This window comes from Rhipicephalus microplus, chromosome X, assembly GCF_043290135.1.
Source record: "Rhipicephalus microplus isolate Deutch F79 chromosome X, USDA_Rmic, whole genome shotgun sequence".
In the NCBI taxonomy this organism is placed as follows: domain Eukaryota; kingdom Metazoa; phylum Arthropoda; class Arachnida; order Ixodida; family Ixodidae; genus Rhipicephalus; species Rhipicephalus microplus.
In genome coordinates this window covers 100,453,394-100,471,801 of record NC_134710.1, presented here as the reverse complement: position 1 = coordinate 100,471,801, position 18,408 = coordinate 100,453,394, and the positions used below count along the sequence as shown (strand labels likewise).

At 45.0% G+C, this 18,408-nt stretch overlaps 1 protein-coding gene across 4 annotated transcripts in view; it reads left to right on the top strand.

Annotated features, from left to right (window-relative positions):
• LOC119176303 (uncharacterized) overlaps positions 1–18,408 on the top strand; it is a 246,952-nt gene that overhangs the window by 70,728 nt on the left and 157,816 nt on the right. For all 4 annotated transcript variants that reach the window (XM_075877328.1, XM_075877330.1, XM_075877329.1 and 1 more), the window contains exons 3-5: positions 2,720–3,069; positions 5,921–6,080; positions 14,910–15,061. In XM_075877328.1, coding sequence (XP_075733443.1) covers positions 2,720–3,069; positions 5,921–6,080; positions 14,910–15,061 — 662 coding nt within the window. The remainder of the gene's footprint in view (positions 1–2,719; positions 3,070–5,920; positions 6,081–14,909; positions 15,062–18,408) is intronic.

Below are 18,408 nucleotides of genomic sequence, written 5' to 3'. Positions count from 1 at the left end.
CCTGTTTACTCTGGACGTCTCCGCTACACGAAAGGGATAAGGTGGATGCAGTCGAATGCTCCTTTACTAGCCGCCAGGAGGGAGCTACGTATATCTGAGCTCCTTCGCACTGATTCATGCTTACATAATGCTATACTAAAACAGCAACGCTAGCCCCTCTCCCTCGGAGCCCCGGCGCATTTCAGGATAGCGGGAGGTAGCGGGACTGACGGTGCGTGTAGGGCGTCGGCTGCTCGTCGCGAATTTCACGCGCTCCGCGAGCTGCCCTCGTTCGTTTGAATAAACGAAGAAGGAAAGTGCTGGCTAACTTGCGTCGCGCATGACGATTTAGGCGTACGATTAATTGCTCTAGGAGACCAGTAAATAATTTAAAGTCACCGTCCTTTATTGATTGATATGTGGGGTTGAACGTCCCAAAACCACCACATGATTATGAGAGATGCCGTAGTGGAGGGCTCCGGAAATTTTGACCACCTGGGTGGGGTTCTTTAACGTGCACTCAAATCTGAGCACACGGGCCTACAGCATTTCCGCCTCCATCGGAAATGCAGCCGCCGAAGCCAGGATTCGATCCCGCGACCTGCGGGTCAGCAGCCGAGTACCTTAGCCCATTGACCACCGCGGTGGGGCGAAAGCCACCGTCCTACGCTATTTATAAATAAAGTGCTGTAACGTATATTCGACCACAAGACTGCAGGGGTGTTATTATTTCTTTAAAAATATTGATCTTGCGAAAACGTATGTACTAGTTATAGGTTAGGTAATGCGTTAGGTTAGAGGATACATGCGGCGAATTAAATTTTTTTGCATAAAAAATGCACAAATTACGGCGACTCATAATTTTGAATGATTTTGAGGGACAAAAAAACAAAACAAACATCACGACAGTTATAGCAGGAGAACAGAACGACGACAAATGGACAGAAAGAAGACGATCGCTAACTTTCAACATAGTTTATTGCGCAAAGGTCGAAAACGTATAAAGTAGACAGTAAACCATGAGACAAAAACCATGTGACACAAAGAGCAATGCAAGAATAAGGAAAAAAAAGGCGAATAACCCATAAGGAAACAGAACAGAAAACTAAAAGTACTATAACTAGGTGCGCGCACTTATGCCTTCAATGAACCTTAGTTCCTTCTCAGACACAGACACAGAAAGCTTGCTAACGCATGACACCTGTTGGCGTGCCATCGCGTCCTCGACGATAACTCGGGTGCACTCATCCCTGTGCTTATACAGCGTCGCTGTGTCCTTGAAAAGCAGCACACAGTTGCACGCAGTGCAGTGCTGTGCAAGAAAACCATCTTTCCCCTTCCTAACATTGTTTATGTGTTCTCTCAGCTGATCGTTCAGACACCTTCTGGTCGTTGTGACATAACAAGCACCACAGGAAAGTTGGGTCCTATAGACAACTCCCCAGGAATATGCCGCATACCTGGTCCTATGTTCCACTTTACATTCAGTTGATGACTGCTTCTTCAGTGGGTTTGTCAATTTGGTGAGACTGAATAATTTGAATGGTGCAGAGAACAACACACGAACACTTGCACGCTTGCCGATTTTCTTGCGCTTGTGAGATATTTGGTGTTTGTACGGAACAACAGCTATCCTTTCACGCTCTGTGTCCGTGTTGCTCGGATTCTGTGCCTGCCTCTGCTCTGCCCTACTGGTTTACAAAATAGACTCGTCGACAGATGCGATAACCGCCCCAGAAAAAACTGAAGCCATAAGCCGGGGCACTTGTGCTTTGAAGCTCGCAGAATTGTGAAAGCATGGCCTGTTCAAGGTATTCTCAAGGCAGGTGCAGACTATGCCTCGCTTTACTAGCTTGCTGTGAGCGGAAGAAAAAAAGAAGCAATGGTTTCTGCGCACGTGGTTTGTAACACCAACAAATATACTGTGTGCTAAAAAACAGTCTTAAATCTAAAAACTTAACGTGTCATTCTCGGGCATTTCGTGTGTCAGCACAAGAGGCTTCAAACAATCTTCAAACACGCCTATTGTTTGGACTGATATCAAGTGCAACATAAAAAGAGTACACTTTAGAACAACCAAGAAATAATCTACGTATCTGATCATCTTTTGTCATCGTTCTGCTCTCGCACTATAACTATCATGTCATATACCAACTAGCCCAAACTGCCACGCTTCTAAGTAAAAAAAAAAGCTTGATGTTGTTGCCGAGAACACCTATCTCATATGAAATGTTACAAATTTGCAGAAAGAGAAAGAGAGAAGTCTACTTAAAGTTATTCGTTAAAACTACACGTGTTTTCTCTTTAGGTCCCTAATGCCCTAGAGTAGGAAAGCCAAACGAACATTTTTCTGATTACCTCCCTGTCTTCTCCCTTTTTATTGGCTTCTTTCCTCAGATCTAAGCCAATGGTCCTTGCGCATTTCGCCTCCATCGAAATGTGGCCACGGCGGCCAGGATTCGATCCCTTGACCTTTGGGTCAGCAGTCAAGCAATATAACCACTTTTCCACCACGGCGCGTTCGGTAAAACTTGAAGGTATCGTGAAAAAGTGGGAATATTGAGATATTTCAATGAACCATTGGCTAATGGTGACAAAAATATTTTTGTGTCACCTATGAACGTTTGTAAGCGGTACACGCTCACCAGCGGTGCAATCGTGGTCCATTTACCGGGTATGTCTCGGTGTGCCTGTAATATTATTTTCACCTGATCCGCTGATTTGTCGTGGTGTTTCGCAGCGCCCAATGGCGTCGGCACGGCCGGCTCCAGCGCCCGGGATGGCTCCCACTGCGACCTGTGTGGATGCACGAGGCCCGCGGTGCGCTGCGACAAGTGCAATCGGCAGGTGTTCTGCCTGTCGTGTGACGACATGTACCACCGGCACCCACGTCGCAAGAGCCACCTGCGCCGTGCTGTGGACAGTGTGGCCAGCGGACGGACGGCTACTGTCAAGCCACCGCATTCGGCGCAGCAGCGTGTCGAAGGCGACCCTTCGCACATGCCGGTGCCGCCGCCCAGGAAGAAGAAGTCACTGTTCAGCGCTTTTGGCCGCGGCCCTCCTGCCAGCCATCCTGCCGACGATCTCGAGGTAAGTTTAGGCGGTGAGCCCGGCACACCGTAGAGAGGTCGGTGATGGATACTCTCCGGAGTTTCTGCCTGACGAGCCCAGAATAGTTTCCCCATTGTTGTCAGTGTGTTCAGGTTAGGCTTTGAATAATTCATGAGTTGAAAATGCAAGGTAGAAAATTAATTAACTAGACCGTTTTTCAGCTCCTGGCCAATAAAAGAAGGTTGCGAAAACAGTACTGGACAGACTGTACAACTATAGAGACACGTTGGTCGTATTGTAGTTTTTATACATAATTTACTTTTGGTTACGTGGCTGTTGCACTTAGAGAGTGGCAATTAAGAGGTAATGTACATGTGTCCAATATGTGCTGCAGTGATTGATTGATATGTGGGGTTTAACATCCCAAAACCACCATATGATTATGTGAGACACCGTAGTGGATGGCTCCGGAAATTTCGAACACCTGGGGCTCTTTAACGTGCAGCCAAATCTGAGCGCATGGGCCTGCAGCATTTCCGCCTCCATGTATTTGCTGCAGTGAAAACCTTGGTGAACTCATACGTTACGTGTGGACATTTAATTTGTGGGAACATGCCTTTAATATTCCGTGAACATCTAATTGCACTACTGAGGATGAGAGCAGTTGAAACTCAATCTGACAAAACCTAACTTTATGAAGTTACCTGTCGGGTGAAAAAGTTTCGACTACCCAGCAAATACCCGTAAGCCTTAGTGGCATCATCAACGCGAATTAGCGTACTAGCTTAACTAACGAACCCGATTTAACGAAGTTTTTTTTCATAAACAACCGAGTTTTTTTTTGTGAATAACAAAGTAAGCAATACACGCATGTACTGCCTAAATACATGCACGAAAAAGATAATTCGATAAATAATGCAGCGAACAAATGACTAAAACTACAAATAAAAAATAAATGATGCTGCCACTGTTATACGAAGGCCGTGTACAGAGACGATTTATTTTGGCGAGCCTGTAGTCTTTACTACATTTAAGGTGACAGGCGTGAGGTTCCTCGGCGGTTGTTACGAGCGTCACTTTTTCTTTCCTCCACCCTCTCAGCGCTTTAACACAGTTGGCAGAATTGCAAACCGCTATGACACGTAAACGACCGAACAAGTCCGGGGCTACATATCTCGGGAGCTGTCGCGAAGCAGCCAGTGTTTTTGATATGGATCAATTTCAGAATACCGTCCCATTTGTTCAAAGAAATGGGGCCAAAGTTCACAAAAAACACGCTATACGTAAAGAAAATATAAAACTTCAGCCAATCTTGGTGACGGTCATATCACTAGCTTGTCAATCATAAGGAGCATTCACCAGAGAAAGGTTATGAGAGGCCAAATTCGCAAATCTATTCGGTCATAACTACTTTTCGCCATTGGCTGACCGCTTTCACATAACAATATATCCGGCATCAAGATGTCTTCAAGCTGAATTCGTAACGCAACCACGTAATTGTGTAACTTCGACTTTCATTCATCGCACGCCAATTTTACAAACTTTTGCAAAGCCACGCGCTTTCATCAGTAACTGCAGGTTCCGGTAGTGCGAAGTGAGCAGAGAGAAGAATTTGTTTAAAATAACTCAAATACGTCTCCTGAAGTTCAGATAGGGCCTACATAACAAGGCCAATATGGCAATTGTAAGGTATCATGTGATGTACTTCTACAATAAGCCTCCATTTCGCTCTCGTTTTCATGAAAGTGTGGTAATACAGCTTGCACCTTTCATGAGGAATCTGTGGCTAAAATCCACAATCAATTTTCATTCTTTCGAGCACAGATGCCTTAGTAAAATTTGTGACTTTCATACGAACTTATTGCTGGAAGCAGAGATACACATGGTAACTACAGGCGTCATCGGGATACACATGTTAGCCAGATGACACCTGTAGCAGAACTTTCTTTCTTTCTTTCTTTCTTTCTTTCTTTCTTTCTTTCTTTCTTTCTTTCTTTCTTTCTTTCTTTCTTTCTTTCTTTCTTTCTTTCTTTCTTTCTTTCTTTCTTTCTTTCTTTCTTTCTTTCTTTCTTTCTTTCTTTCTTTCTTTCTTTCTGTCGGCCACCTGCTTTCAACAAACAGCAATAAAAAGTCTTGAAAGCATTAGCCACAGGGAAGTGCTTTGGATTTTATCAAATAATATTCAGTACCGTAGGCTGCTATTGTGAAGAATGCTTACATTATAAGGTACATGTACACTTTCTGGTCTCATATATTGGAAGAAGTATGGATAGGGCGTTCGTTTCCAAAAATTTTTGAAGGCTAATTTGATGGCCAGCATCAACATTTATGAGGAAAGACGTCTGCATATCGCAGTCGAATCAAAATTTTCACTTGAAAGCCGGTTATCTGTTTTGTATACCCTATACTCGCAGCTTTGGGGTGACAATGGGCACATTGAAGGGACATTTTCGCCATTTATTTCAAGCGTAAAGTTACACTGTGCTTTCTTCGTAACATTGAACTGAAATTCTCTGTTTCAGTCCTATCGAAGTGAACCTCTGTTTGTCTATTATCTACTTCCCCGTGTTTTACGTGCCTATAAGCCCATGTGTTATGCACCATTCAAAGGTATTTTGGTGCATAGCTTGTGAGCATGGTAAAGTGCATAAACGTGAAAATGGTAATAACGTCGGAGCCCTCGTTGCAGATAAACGTTGAACATTGCAAGAGGTTACCGGTTGAATACCTGGAAAGTAAGCACAATTGTATGGAATCGCGTTTAGCTTTATATAGAACCAGATTAGTCGCTTTCTTAAAACTCCGCTTCTTATGAGTGGCAGCATGCGCGTTATATTTGCACAATAAAAAAAAAACGCATGAATTTATTTTAATGTTGTGCTGTTTCCAGAGACACCCAGCGTTGCCAAAGAAAGAGTTCTCATGGACTGATAAGTTCGGCAGCATCAAGCGCTTCATGGCGAGCCGGCCGTTGCCCCCCGTTCCACCGGAGGACGAAGGCATGCCACCGTCGCCGCGATACCATCGCGATCACGTTCCGCTCAATTACGGTAAGTAGCTGGACCAATGAGACGCGGTTAAAGAGCGCCCACAAAGAGCATGGTGGTGCAACACGATTTTGTCTTGGTTACTCAATGAATCGACAGTGGCAAGCATGGCTCTTTCTTTTTTCTTTCAGTCTGTAAAGATTAAGGCTACTGTAACGTAGCTCGCACAATAAACGAAAAGCGATGAGTACGTGGCATCCGTGGAAACCCTTGTCCGCCTATACAGAGCTCTTAGAAAGAATACGGTAACGATCATGTGCACATGCACAGTTGCTTTTATATTGCGCATATTTTTCTCGCTGTAACAGAGAGAAATCAAGCGTGCACTATTTTAGACTCTATAATAAGAGAGAGACATGTGAAGACGCTGGAACGGTTCACCTGGTGACTCACGCTGTGGTGAGTCACTGCTGGCGGGGACAATTTGCATGGGGCTGCATATGGAAAAGATGCCCGTGCATAGAAGTAAAAAGTAATAAATTAATTGTACTAAATAGTTGATCAAACAGGGACAAATAATTTAGTATCGCTAGAGTCATTATTCAAGAAGGAGTGTGCTACTCCAGCAACTGAAAGACTGATATGATCAGCCTGCTCGTGTTAGTAGAAGGAACGCAAAACAGAGATACGTACGAGCATAAACGTTCATAATTGAGCGTGATTCCAATCTGAGCAGGGGCTAGAATAGTCCAGCTTACTGACCCTCAGATCACAGTAAAATTAGTGGGTACCAGGTACCATGCATTCAATTAGTCATTCGATTCATTAAGCCCATTAAGTGATTACATGGATCACACGCTTCAAAGGTGTAATCACTTAAGCATTCAAGGCTTCATCAAAACGCCTGGAAGCAGGATAACATGGAAGTTCAGAAGCATTCGAAATAAAGAGCATTGTTTTAAGGGCGAAGCTCCTTATGGCGTGGCTTGTGCGTCCCTCGTAGAACGTAACCACCTGTGGCACATACCCGAAATAGCGGTTCTTACAATGTCTGCTGGATGGGGGCACTTGTATATGATGAATACATGATGAAAAGATGTGAGATGGCTGTGCTTGAAGTTTTCATTAGACTTATGGACGGGCGAACAGACTGACACACGCACGGACGGACAGACAGAGGGATGGCCGCAAAAAGAGATGGATGGACAGACACACGAATGAACAAACGGACGGATGCACCAAGGATCACACAGATAGGCGGACGCAAGAACAAATGGACAGACAGACTGACGAACGCTGCGCCCCACCAATCATCATTCACTCCGTGGATATGCTGTGATTTTTTTTCAGTGCGGGCATGATAATTTGATGCGAGTCTGCGTAACGCGCTTTCGGATTGGAGTGCCGATGGTCGCTTGCGTGGCTTTTGTTTGTTCATTTAGTGAGAAGAGTTGTGTTAGCTTCGAAAGAGCTGATAAGTACTTAAGGTGGGGGGCTTACTCGGCACAGAAAAGAAAAAAAAAATCTGGATTATTCGTGTTGTTTCACTTCAAACTATTCATAGTGTTACCGAACATTTCTGGCTCTACTTTCGCAGAACACTGTCACCAAGCCTGTCTTACAGCCGCTGTATTTGATTCCTATAATCTGTATCTTTTATTACTTTCTTCAATTCGGCTGATTGCCAAATACTGATTTTGAGCGATTAGCGCGAGGACAGGTTGGAGACGAGAAGACGCAAACACGGCGCTGTGTTTGTGTCTTCTCGTCTTCGTCCTGTTCTAGCAATGTTTCTTCATCCAAAAGCCAGTATCCTTTTTCGTTTATTTAGCAACGTTACGCAGGTTACCTTGTGTGAAAATTGATATTGAAATTTATGATGACCACCGATGAAAATAAAACATTTGAAACTTCCTTAATTTTCAACATTCCAGATGCTGAGGGCCGTGGTCAAAAAGAAGCCTCTAATGAAATTCATTGGGGCCACGGCCCCTTACAAATGCACGGCGTAGACAAGCTTTATTGCAATGAAAATATACGTACATATGAGCAAGCGGTTCAGTCATAGTTTATGCAAGTGAAAAAAAAAACGTAAAGATTGAAAACAACAATCTCAAAAGGGGAAACTGAAGAAAATGCAAAATATTGTAATTATTTCTTACACATAACAAAAGTATCAATACAGTGTAATGATACAAGTACTACTAGATTTGCACCAATGTCAAATTGAACATCTGCCCATGTGATAAGAGACAAATAATGTTTTGAATGAAAAAAAAAAACGTAAGCGTAATTTTATTCAGATGGCAGATATGACATTCAAGTGAAACGGCAAGAGAAAGCGAAGCATTTCTTTGCCGTAGTAGGTGTGTGTGCGTGGGATAAACCACGTGTAATAAACGGGTGCCACGAACAACAAGTTTGCGGTGCTTTTGGACGGAAATGGTTCGTAAAAAGTCGCATTTCAATCTTGCGTTGTAGCGTTTCAGAAGAATTACGTGCTAGTAATCTGGTAGAGTTAGTAGGTTCATGTCCTAAAATATGGGAGTGCATGGTGTGACAGCAATAAGAAACATTTGCAATGGCACGAACAGCCTCTTTTTGTATGACTTGCAATTCGCGGATATTTGTTAATGTTGTGCCCCAAACCAGATGACAGTAGTTAACTTGAGACAAAAACAAAGATTTGTAGATGAGAATTTTCACTGCCCTAGGTTGTGAAAAACGCACCCGCGATTATATGCCTGAAGTGCTTGATAGAGTGCCGGATAGCTTTTCAGTATGTGCGTTCCAAGACATGTGGTCATCAAAAATTATTCCCAGACACTTAACAAGCTGTTCTATCTGAAGTTCTAAACTACCAAATTTTAATGGTACATGATAAGGGGTTTGTTTTTTTTTCGGCCTGAAATATACAGCTTTTGTTTTTGATATGTTTAATTTGAAACAGTTAATGTTTGTCCACGTGGCCAAGTTCACCAGTAGCTCATTTGCGTCTATAATTAGGTTGCTATAATTTCCAGCAGCAGGGAACAAGATTGTATCGTCAGCGTATATAATATATTTTACAGACGTGTCAATTTTTACAATACCATTTATGTATATACAAGAAGCAAATGACATAATATGCTACCTTGTGGTACATCCGCTCAAATTTTAAGTAAACTGGACGTACTAATGCTCACGACTACATTCTGCTGCCGATACATTAGGCATGATTCAATGAGTTGTAGAAAGACACCTCGAAAGCCATACTGTGCACATTTCTTTAGCAGCGTAGTATGATTTATTGGGTCAAACGCCTTTGAATAGTCAACGAAGATGCCTAAAGTATGGAGTTCGCTTTCAAAAGCATTTAATATGAATTTTTTTTGCTCTAAAAGAGCATGTGCAGCTGTACGGCCTTTGATACAACCAAACTGCGAAGGAGTGATAATGTGGTGTTTATCTAGAAAAAAAAAACCTCATGCTCTTGAATTAGTTTTTCTAGCCCCTTTGAGAGAACTGGAAGTATAGATATCAGCTGGTAATTGTTAAGTGCATTTTAATCTCTTCGCTTGTACAACACAACCAGTTTTGCAACTTGCAATTTGTGGGAGAAAATTTCATTCGAAAAAACAAGACTAAAGATATGCTCCAATAATCCAGCAATGCTATCTCACACGTGTTTGATGGGTTTATTATGTATATCGTATGCGCCACAGCACGTGCTGTTTTTCGCAGACAAAAAAGCATTTGAAACTTCGCCGGTTGTTGTTGGTGCCAAAAAACGTACTCTCAGAGATACTGTCAGATAAGTATATGGTACAAGCTGAATTGTGTTGTTCCTTTGCTGGGGATCCAAAATAATCACTAAATAAATTTTGTAAATGATTCTTACAAATAACGTTCCCGGCTATCACAAGCTTGGTGGGCCGGAAGTCATCACTGTTATGGCCAAGAAGCGGTGTTTTGAAACAATGTATTTTGAAACCACACAGTTTCATTACTCATGCATATCTCAATGAGAAAAAAAAACGTGAAAGCAGAGGGGGGGAGGAGGTTAAAGGGAAAGCGTGATTGCATGAGAAATCAACGATCTGGTTATTATTTTCACCTTTGGGAGATTACAGAGTAATTTTATCTACAGGTTTCACTAACAAGCTGAAAAATCTGGATGGATTAAAGTTTCTTGATTTCGCCCACAGCTTTCGTTTCTCTGTTCAATAGCTTTTCACCTTTAACATACGTACGTTTATAAACGAATAAAATCTTAAATAGGCTAGGGGCATCCAGAAATGTATTCCAGTTGCATCTTCACAGTTCCATGAGCGCTATTTTCGGCAGCTCTTAGCCATTACTGTTTAGTGAAACTATCGCTGAAAAAGAAAACTGAGGGACTGGGGATAGTAACGAAAGACGCGGAAAAAGCGCCGAAAGCATAGCAGCGCTGTGAAACCTAATTACCACGTATATAGTGGCCTCATCACCACCTAGGCGGCAAGGTTGGTCTATAGCGGGCGCTTCAAAGAGCTGCCCTTGGCTCCGAAATCAGCGCGTCAAAATAAGTTTTCATCAGCCGTAGGCCCATAGACGCGCCACTTAGCATACGTCCGACGTGGCAGATGCGTGGGAAACTTATCAAATCCCCTACAAGTGGTACGCTAACGGAGCATCAGGAAAGAGGAGTTAACTCTCAGCGCGCCAATGCACGGAACGGAGTCTTCACCCACGTCCTTCCGCGAGAGAGCGGGAGAGCTGGGGCGTGCGTTGGACCGTTGCAGTCGCTAGGTGATTCGAAACGCGCCTTTCATTGAATCCGTGCCAAGAAACTTCGACAGAAATACAGCGCAACCAGCTGTGGTCGTATGTTGCTCGACGACTGATGAAGGAACGGCTGGTGGCGCTTGACGCTAAAAACACCGACAGCTGTGACCTGCTCACCCGGAATTAGCGAGCTGTCGGTGGACGCCCCAATTAGAGAAGTGTCACGAATTGCCACTTCTCTGAAAGTAGTACCTTGTTTTCTAAGTTAAACGCACCGTCTCACCCACCTGCTAGCGCGCATTGGTACAGCGAGCTTCACTCCCATGCTGCGGGTCATCGTGTGACTCGGCACGATGACTCAGCACTGGCTCCATGTAAGCTGTTGTTTTAGAGCACTTAGCGAACGGCTGTCCTGAGATAGGCAGCACCAGCCCCGCCGTGGTGGTCTAGTGGCTAAGGTACTCGGCTGCTGACTCGCAGGTCGCGGGTTCGAATCCCGGCTGCGGCGGCTGCATTTCTGATGGAGGCGGAAATGTTGTAGGCCCGTGTGCTCAGATTTGGGTGCACGGTAAAGAACCCCAGGTGGTCGAAGTTTCCGGAGCCCTCCACCACGGCGTCTCTCATAATCGTATGGTGATTTTGGGACGTTAAACCCGACATATCAATCAATCAAGGCAGCACCAACCATGTGGTGCCACAGGTAGGCATCATGAGCGGTTCACATACAGATGCTCTCTCTTTGAGGAATGTGACGCCAACAGATGGTCCAGCCACCCATATTTCACCGGACTTGTTTCTAAACAAAGCTTATTTAATATGATGTGCCCCCTTGTCTCTATGACGGTGAAAAGCCCTCTCGTATTTGAAAACGAGGAGGTATACACCTGTATTTATTACAACGAAAAGATGGGTTGAAACACGGTTCGCACTTCAGTGAGGCTTTCAATTGTTTTATTGACCCTTTGGTTCAAGAGCTGCTGGTCGGCTCAGTGTTTGGCCAACAAATATTTGGTAGTCAAGAAAAGAGCGTCTGGTAACTTCATTGTTGTTGCATCCACAGAGAGACGCGAAGACTTCACCAAATGGCCTTATAAACGGTATTGCATGCCGGCAGCACAAAACAACGATTCCACACAGTACCTGAAAACAGGAGCCAGAATATATGTGTACACAGGAGTCTTGCGCATGCACGGTAACATGGTGGCCTATCACTTTATTCAACAGCTATACACATTCCACGCGCCGTATTCCCGATACAAAAACAAAATTTGCTTCACAGTGGTGAGGAAATTGTGTTGGTATGGGGAATTTCGATCGTTATCTATATAGCAAGATAAAAAATGGTCGGATCCCAACTCTCAGGATGCCGCCTTTTTCGGTTGCTGCGTCTTAGTGGAATTGTATTATGATCGATTGACGGCTGGTTTGGCGGCCGACTTTCAACCTGAACATCCGGTTGGACAACAAGCAACAAAGCAGAGGGGACCTCGAAGGCAGGTGGTAGGCCTTCAAATGTCTCTACGTTGAGTTCTGTCTTCAAGCACATAATATCGTAAGTGATCAGCAAGTAGAGAGCACTCGTGTGTTCAATAACAAACAAATACGTTGTTGGAGGCTTCAATCACGTAACTCTTCCTGACCGACTCTCGTCGGACAGAGCGAACCAACACACGCTCATCACAAACAAAATATCGCCGTTTCCTTCCGCGCTTACCACCCGCCACGGTGTTTCGGCTGCTGACCCGCAGATCACGGGATCAAATCCCGACTGCGGCGGCTGTATTTTCGATGGAGGCGAAAATAATGTAGGCCCGTGTGCTCAGATTTGGTTGCACGTTAAAGAACCCCAGGTGGTGGAAATTCCCGGAGTCCTTTATTACGGCTTCTCGCATAATCACATTGAGGTTTCGGGACGTTAAACCCAAACAATTATTACCGATTACCCTGAGCCTATTGGCTGACTGTTTCCCGCTTTCTACTTGCTCGGTCATGGCTCCTGTCATATGCGGCTGCACCGGAAGAAATCTGGTAACCGCATTCGCAAAAAATATTGCAGCTAGTATATTCCAGGTGAATGTATTGGGTGTTGTGTGATAGTGGAATGAAACGTTATCTATTCTGTACTGCAGGGCTTTTGCACTGCCAATTGGTGCCCGTTATCTGTTACTACTTCTAAAAGAAGAGTGTGCTATTATATTTTTTTCGGATTGTTTATTTTTGGGTATCGTTCAGTATTATTCTTTTTTTTTGTTTCACTGCAGAACTTTTTGATATGGAGTAGCCGAGGCAATATGAACCTCGACCTCTCCACAGCAAAACAGAACAGAACAGAACCACATGCCGCAAACTGAGACCTAACGTCTGCAACCATCGTACTGGCAGTTGTCGAGCTACATACTTTTAACTTCCAACCACTTGCTGTAAGCATCAAGTGTTGATTGATTGATACGAGGGAATTAACGTCTCAAAACCATCATATAATTATGAAAGACGCCGTAGTAGGGGACTCCGGAAATTTTGACCGCCTGGGGTTCTTCAACGCGCACCCAAATCTGAGCACACGGGTCTACGAAATTTCCGCCTCCATCGGAAATGCAGCCGCCGTAGCAGGAATTCGATCCCGTGACCTGCGGGTCAGCAGCCGAGTACCCTAGCCACTAGACCACTGCGGCGGGGCAGCATCAAGTGTTCATAGAAACATTTTAGCTCCTTACTCGGTGAATTAAAGGTGCACACTTTTGCACAGGAGTTCGCACAATTACCACGGAATCACAGTCGTTAGTTGTGCTGCGGTTTTTACGTTTCGATAAACGTGGCATTTTAGCGCTGGATTCTCAGTTGCGACCAGTAGAGCCATAAGCTGGATATTACATGTTCTTAGATGGTATACTACTTTAACCGCCTCTCTCTCCTGTTTTGTTTATGCAACCATGCTTGAATCAAGACGTATTGATTACGAAGAGTGTTCGCTGCTGGCTAACCCTCAGGTCACGGGATCGAATCCTGGTGGCGGTGGCTGCATTTTCGATGCAGGTGAAAATGCTGTAAAGCCGATTTTTGATTTGATTTGTGGGATTTAACGTCCCAAAACCACCATATGATTATGAGAGACGCCGTAGTGGAGGGCTTCGGAAATTTCGACCACCTGGGGTTCTTTAACGTGCACTCAAATCTGAGCACACGGGCCTACAACATTTCCGCCTCCATCGGAAATGCAGCCGCCGCAGCCGGGAATTGAACCCGCGACCTGCGGGTCAGCAGCCGAGTACCTTAGCCACTAGACCACCGCGGTGGGGCATGCTGTAAAGTCGTGTGCTTTGATTTAGGTGTACGTTAAAGAACCCCAGATGGTTGAAACTTCCGGAGCCCTCCACTACGCGGCTGTCATAATGATATGGTCGTTTCGGGACGTTATACCTCACTTATCAATAAAATCAAATCAGTATTCGCTGCTGGCGGACTTGTTCACTGGCTAACGGCGGTAATGCAGTTTTCAACTGACGCCATGGTTCACTTACGGCTCTCCCTGCACCTGCCCAAGCTTGCACCGCAGACGTTCTCAACGCAGCGATTTAAGCCAGTGCTTCTTACGAGTGTCAAACCATTTGCTCGCTCAGATGACCGATAAACAAGGCAACGGTTTCTGCTGCAGCCGCTCGAGGGAAAAAATAAGAGCCGATACGAGAATTTAGATAGCACGCTTGCTTTGCTTACCTGGCGTAAGTATGTCCGATCAAGTTATCACACAAAACGTGTTTATGAAAGGGAACACGCATGCGCGTGACCTGCGATATGTCGCGGCTGCCTGTACAGCAGCATCAACCGAGAGAGAAAGAAAGCGCAGCCGTTTTTCGCGTCATCTGTTATCAAACGAAACAAGCTATGAACGCTGTACAAGCGCTGCAAAATTGTGCTCCCGCTCTTGTCTCGCAACGGGCGATGTCGCCAAAAGCGGATGCGCTTTCTTTATCAACAGCATCTGATAATGCTGTAGGAAGCCGCCACAGAGCGCAGGCCATGCGCTCGCGCGTTCCGTTCCATAAAAGTTGTCACTGTACATGACAAAGTCGAAAAAATAGCCAGCAGTCATGTCCTTGTCTTCGAGGGCGTACTGTCATCTGGGTATTGATCCGCGGTTTGTTGCAGTGAACGTGGACCCGCACCCGCCCGCGGTTCCTCAGCGGCCACCCCCACGCATCGGCTTCCCGCCGCCGCCGCCTCAACAAAAACAGCAACACAGCCGAGACCGCCGGGAGACGGCGCACATGGGCGTTGCTGGCGCCAGGAACGATCGAATGGTGAGTGGCGCGTGGTTGGCCGCGATTCTTGCTGACACTGACCCTGCCCAACACAACAACCAGCTCAGCATTCGCACGCGAAATTGCGAACGCGCTTCTAGCGCTCCTTCTTCATCCAATTTGTCCGGTCTTATTTCTGCCCTTTCTTTCTCGAATGTCGAAGACTTACCCCCGTATTCACAAACGTTCCTTGACTCGACTCTCACCCTTCACTAGACAGAGTTGCGCACTGCGCTGCTGCTTGGCTGAAAATGACGTTGCGCTACTCAAGAATAGCAGCAAATTATCACTGATATGCAGTGACTTGCCCTGCCTAGAGATAGCGCTCCCATCGGCTTTCTCAAGTGAAGGTGAAGCGTTGAGTGAAGGGGCGTTCTAGAATACGGGGGTTAGACAAGGTAAGGTAACAAGGTAAAAGGGCGCGGCACGTATCACGCATGAGGCGTGCGAACCCACAAGCCTAGGTTAACTAGAAATAAATAACATTCTTTAAAAAGGTGGCCTTTTTTCTCTCCTCCCATATTTCTTTCCCCTCTCTCTTCCCTCCTCCAGAAAGAGTGAGCAGGGGTTGTGCCCCATCAGGTGGCACTTGCCATCTTGCTCTCTCCCTCTTTCATTTGTGTCTTTGAGTATCCGTGTATGGAAATAAAATAAATAAATCAGTAAAATAAATTTTCAGATGCTTTTATAGATAACTACACAAAAACGCTGGTCATTCTGAGGTATACTCACCTAAACAAAACTTTATGAATGATTCGTGGGCATATATGATTGTTTGCAAGCGTGACTACAGTTGGGTATAGTGATACATATCATACAGTAATCGACCTACACCTGGAGTAGCAGGAAAAGCGATGAACCAGGCTATAACCTTTCTGAGAATAGCATTAAACATTGTTATCTCTCTCTGTGAAAGGATTGCAAGACCCTAAACTTATGTCGTAGACGAGCCTAGTGACTAAGGTACTCGGCTGCTGACCCGCAGGTCGCGGGATCGAATCCCGGTTGCGGCGGCTGCATTTCCGATGGAGGCGGAAGTGTTGTAGGCCCGTGTACTCAGATTTGGGTGCACGTTAAAGAACCCCGGGTGGTCGAAATTTCCGGAGCCCTCCACTACGGCGTCTCTCATAATCATATAGTGGTTTTGGGATGTTAAATCCCACGAATCAATCAATCTATCAATCAGGTCGTAGACGAGCACATTTTCCTCCACGTACAATGCACAGTAAACTCGGATTCGGAAAGTATGTACGCCTGAATGGGACACCTTTAGCATTATGATAGACAGAATTATGCCTCATCGAAAGCGACGTTGTTTACTCTTGATTGGTTATATTTTTGCGGTATTTGTGTCCAGCTCATCATCTGCAAGCAGAGAGATATTTACATTAAGCATTAGGCTTCGGTGTTTTTCTAGAAGGGCAATAGGGCAATGTCGCTCGCTACAGGTTTTCTTCATTGCTCGAAGAAACACCACGACAACACCACATTCACTTTACGCATATAGTTTAGGTCTCCGAAATCCACCTCAATAACATGCTCTTGAATTCGTTGAAGCATGCAACCAAGTAAAAAGTAAATACTTATGGAGGGCTTGGTCATGCGCCGTTTATATTCCCTAAGAACGCAAGACCAGCCCATCGGAGGTCGATTCCCCACGCAGAAAAATTAGCGGCAAGTAATTACGTCCCTGCGGCGCAAAAACCTGGACGCTTACAAAGAGGGTTCAGCGTAAATTGAGGACGACACAGCGAGTTATAGAAATGAATATTAGAGGTGTAACCTTAAGAGACAAGAATAGAGCAGAGTGGACCAGGGAACAAACTGGGGTAAAAGATATCATAGTTGAAATCAAGAAGAATAAATAGACATGGGCCAGGCGTGTAGCACGTAAGCAGGTAACCGCTGATCATTAAGAGTAACTAACTGGATTTTCAGAGAAGGAAAGCGGGTTAGGAGAGACAGAAAGTTAGGTGGGCAGATGTGATTGGGAAGTTTGCGGGTATAAAGTGGCAGCAGCAAGCACAGGGCCGAGTTGACTGGTGGAACATGGGAGAGGCCTTTGTTCTGCAGTGAACATAGTCGGGCTGCTGCTGCTGTCGATGATGATGATGATCATGACGATTACGTCCCTGACTGTCAGAAGTTTTGTTAGCTGTACTAATTGCAGCCCCATGAACCAAAACTTTCATCGAACGTTGGAGAATCCAAAGCATGTATTCCTACAATTTCTTCGTCCTCATCGCGTATCTACGCTTGATTCAACTCATTTCCATTTCAGGCTCTCATTCGTCTCTTGAGCTCAGCAGTCAAAGCATCAGTATGAAATAGTAGTCAAACCTTGTGGCTCACTTCGTGCTCGGCACGAACTGTTCAAGTTAGTGAGGTTTTCTGCATCGTTACCACACTTCAGTCAAAGGAACTGATAATTTACCGTATGCTTCTGTAGGCTACGTTGACTGTTCGCTTACGCTTAGTAGCAACCAACAACAAAAAATCACCCCCATGTTCTCTTTATTGTTAGTGAACGCATAACGAGTGTCTAAAGTGTGGCTGACTTCATGACATTCGTATAGCAGACGCAAGCACGAAGATTCTGTTTTAAGTTGTATTTCGCTTTTTCTTTGTCATGGCCTTTCATGGCGATGTTCTAAGGAGGGAGCCATGGCTGCTGTGGTAGCCAAGTGGCGAAGCGTCGCAAGCGAGATCTGTTTGGTGTGGGCGTTAGGCTTGCGCCACAGGCAAGATCTATTTTTTTTGTCGCTGTTTCTGCACTGAAAGTAACGGAACACTTAACTCCTGATCTTTCCTAGAGCGCAGCTCTTAAGCGTCCAATCCAGCGTTCAGTGGCGTCGCCATCACCGTCGGTGGAGTAGCCCGATACCCACAAAAAAAGTGCACAAAGACCCTACACCGGCGTTGTTTTAGGCAAGGCATCGCGTTAATTTGCGTACATAGCGTGACAAAACAGTAAAGTTACAAGCCGTCATCACACATTGATAACTGTGCCACGAGTGTGTAGTTTAATGCTTCCCACCCACTATAAAGTGCTCAGTCATATTTCTTCATCATCATCAGTCATATGCAGCGTCAACAAAAGGCAACACAGTACCTGGCAGATTTGTAGTAAGTTCCTCGTTTATGCACAGAAAGACGAGTAATTTAGTAGTGGGTGCGGTCCTACTTCACGAAACTGATGATTTAAGGTGTTGTTGATACCTTGGGAAAAGCTGCAACTTAGACGTGGTTCGCCTTGCCCGAACACGACTCTTCAATCTTAATCATCATTGGGCAGTGACATAATCTTCAGTGAAGTTTTTACTCGTCTACACTGTGAATAGACTACA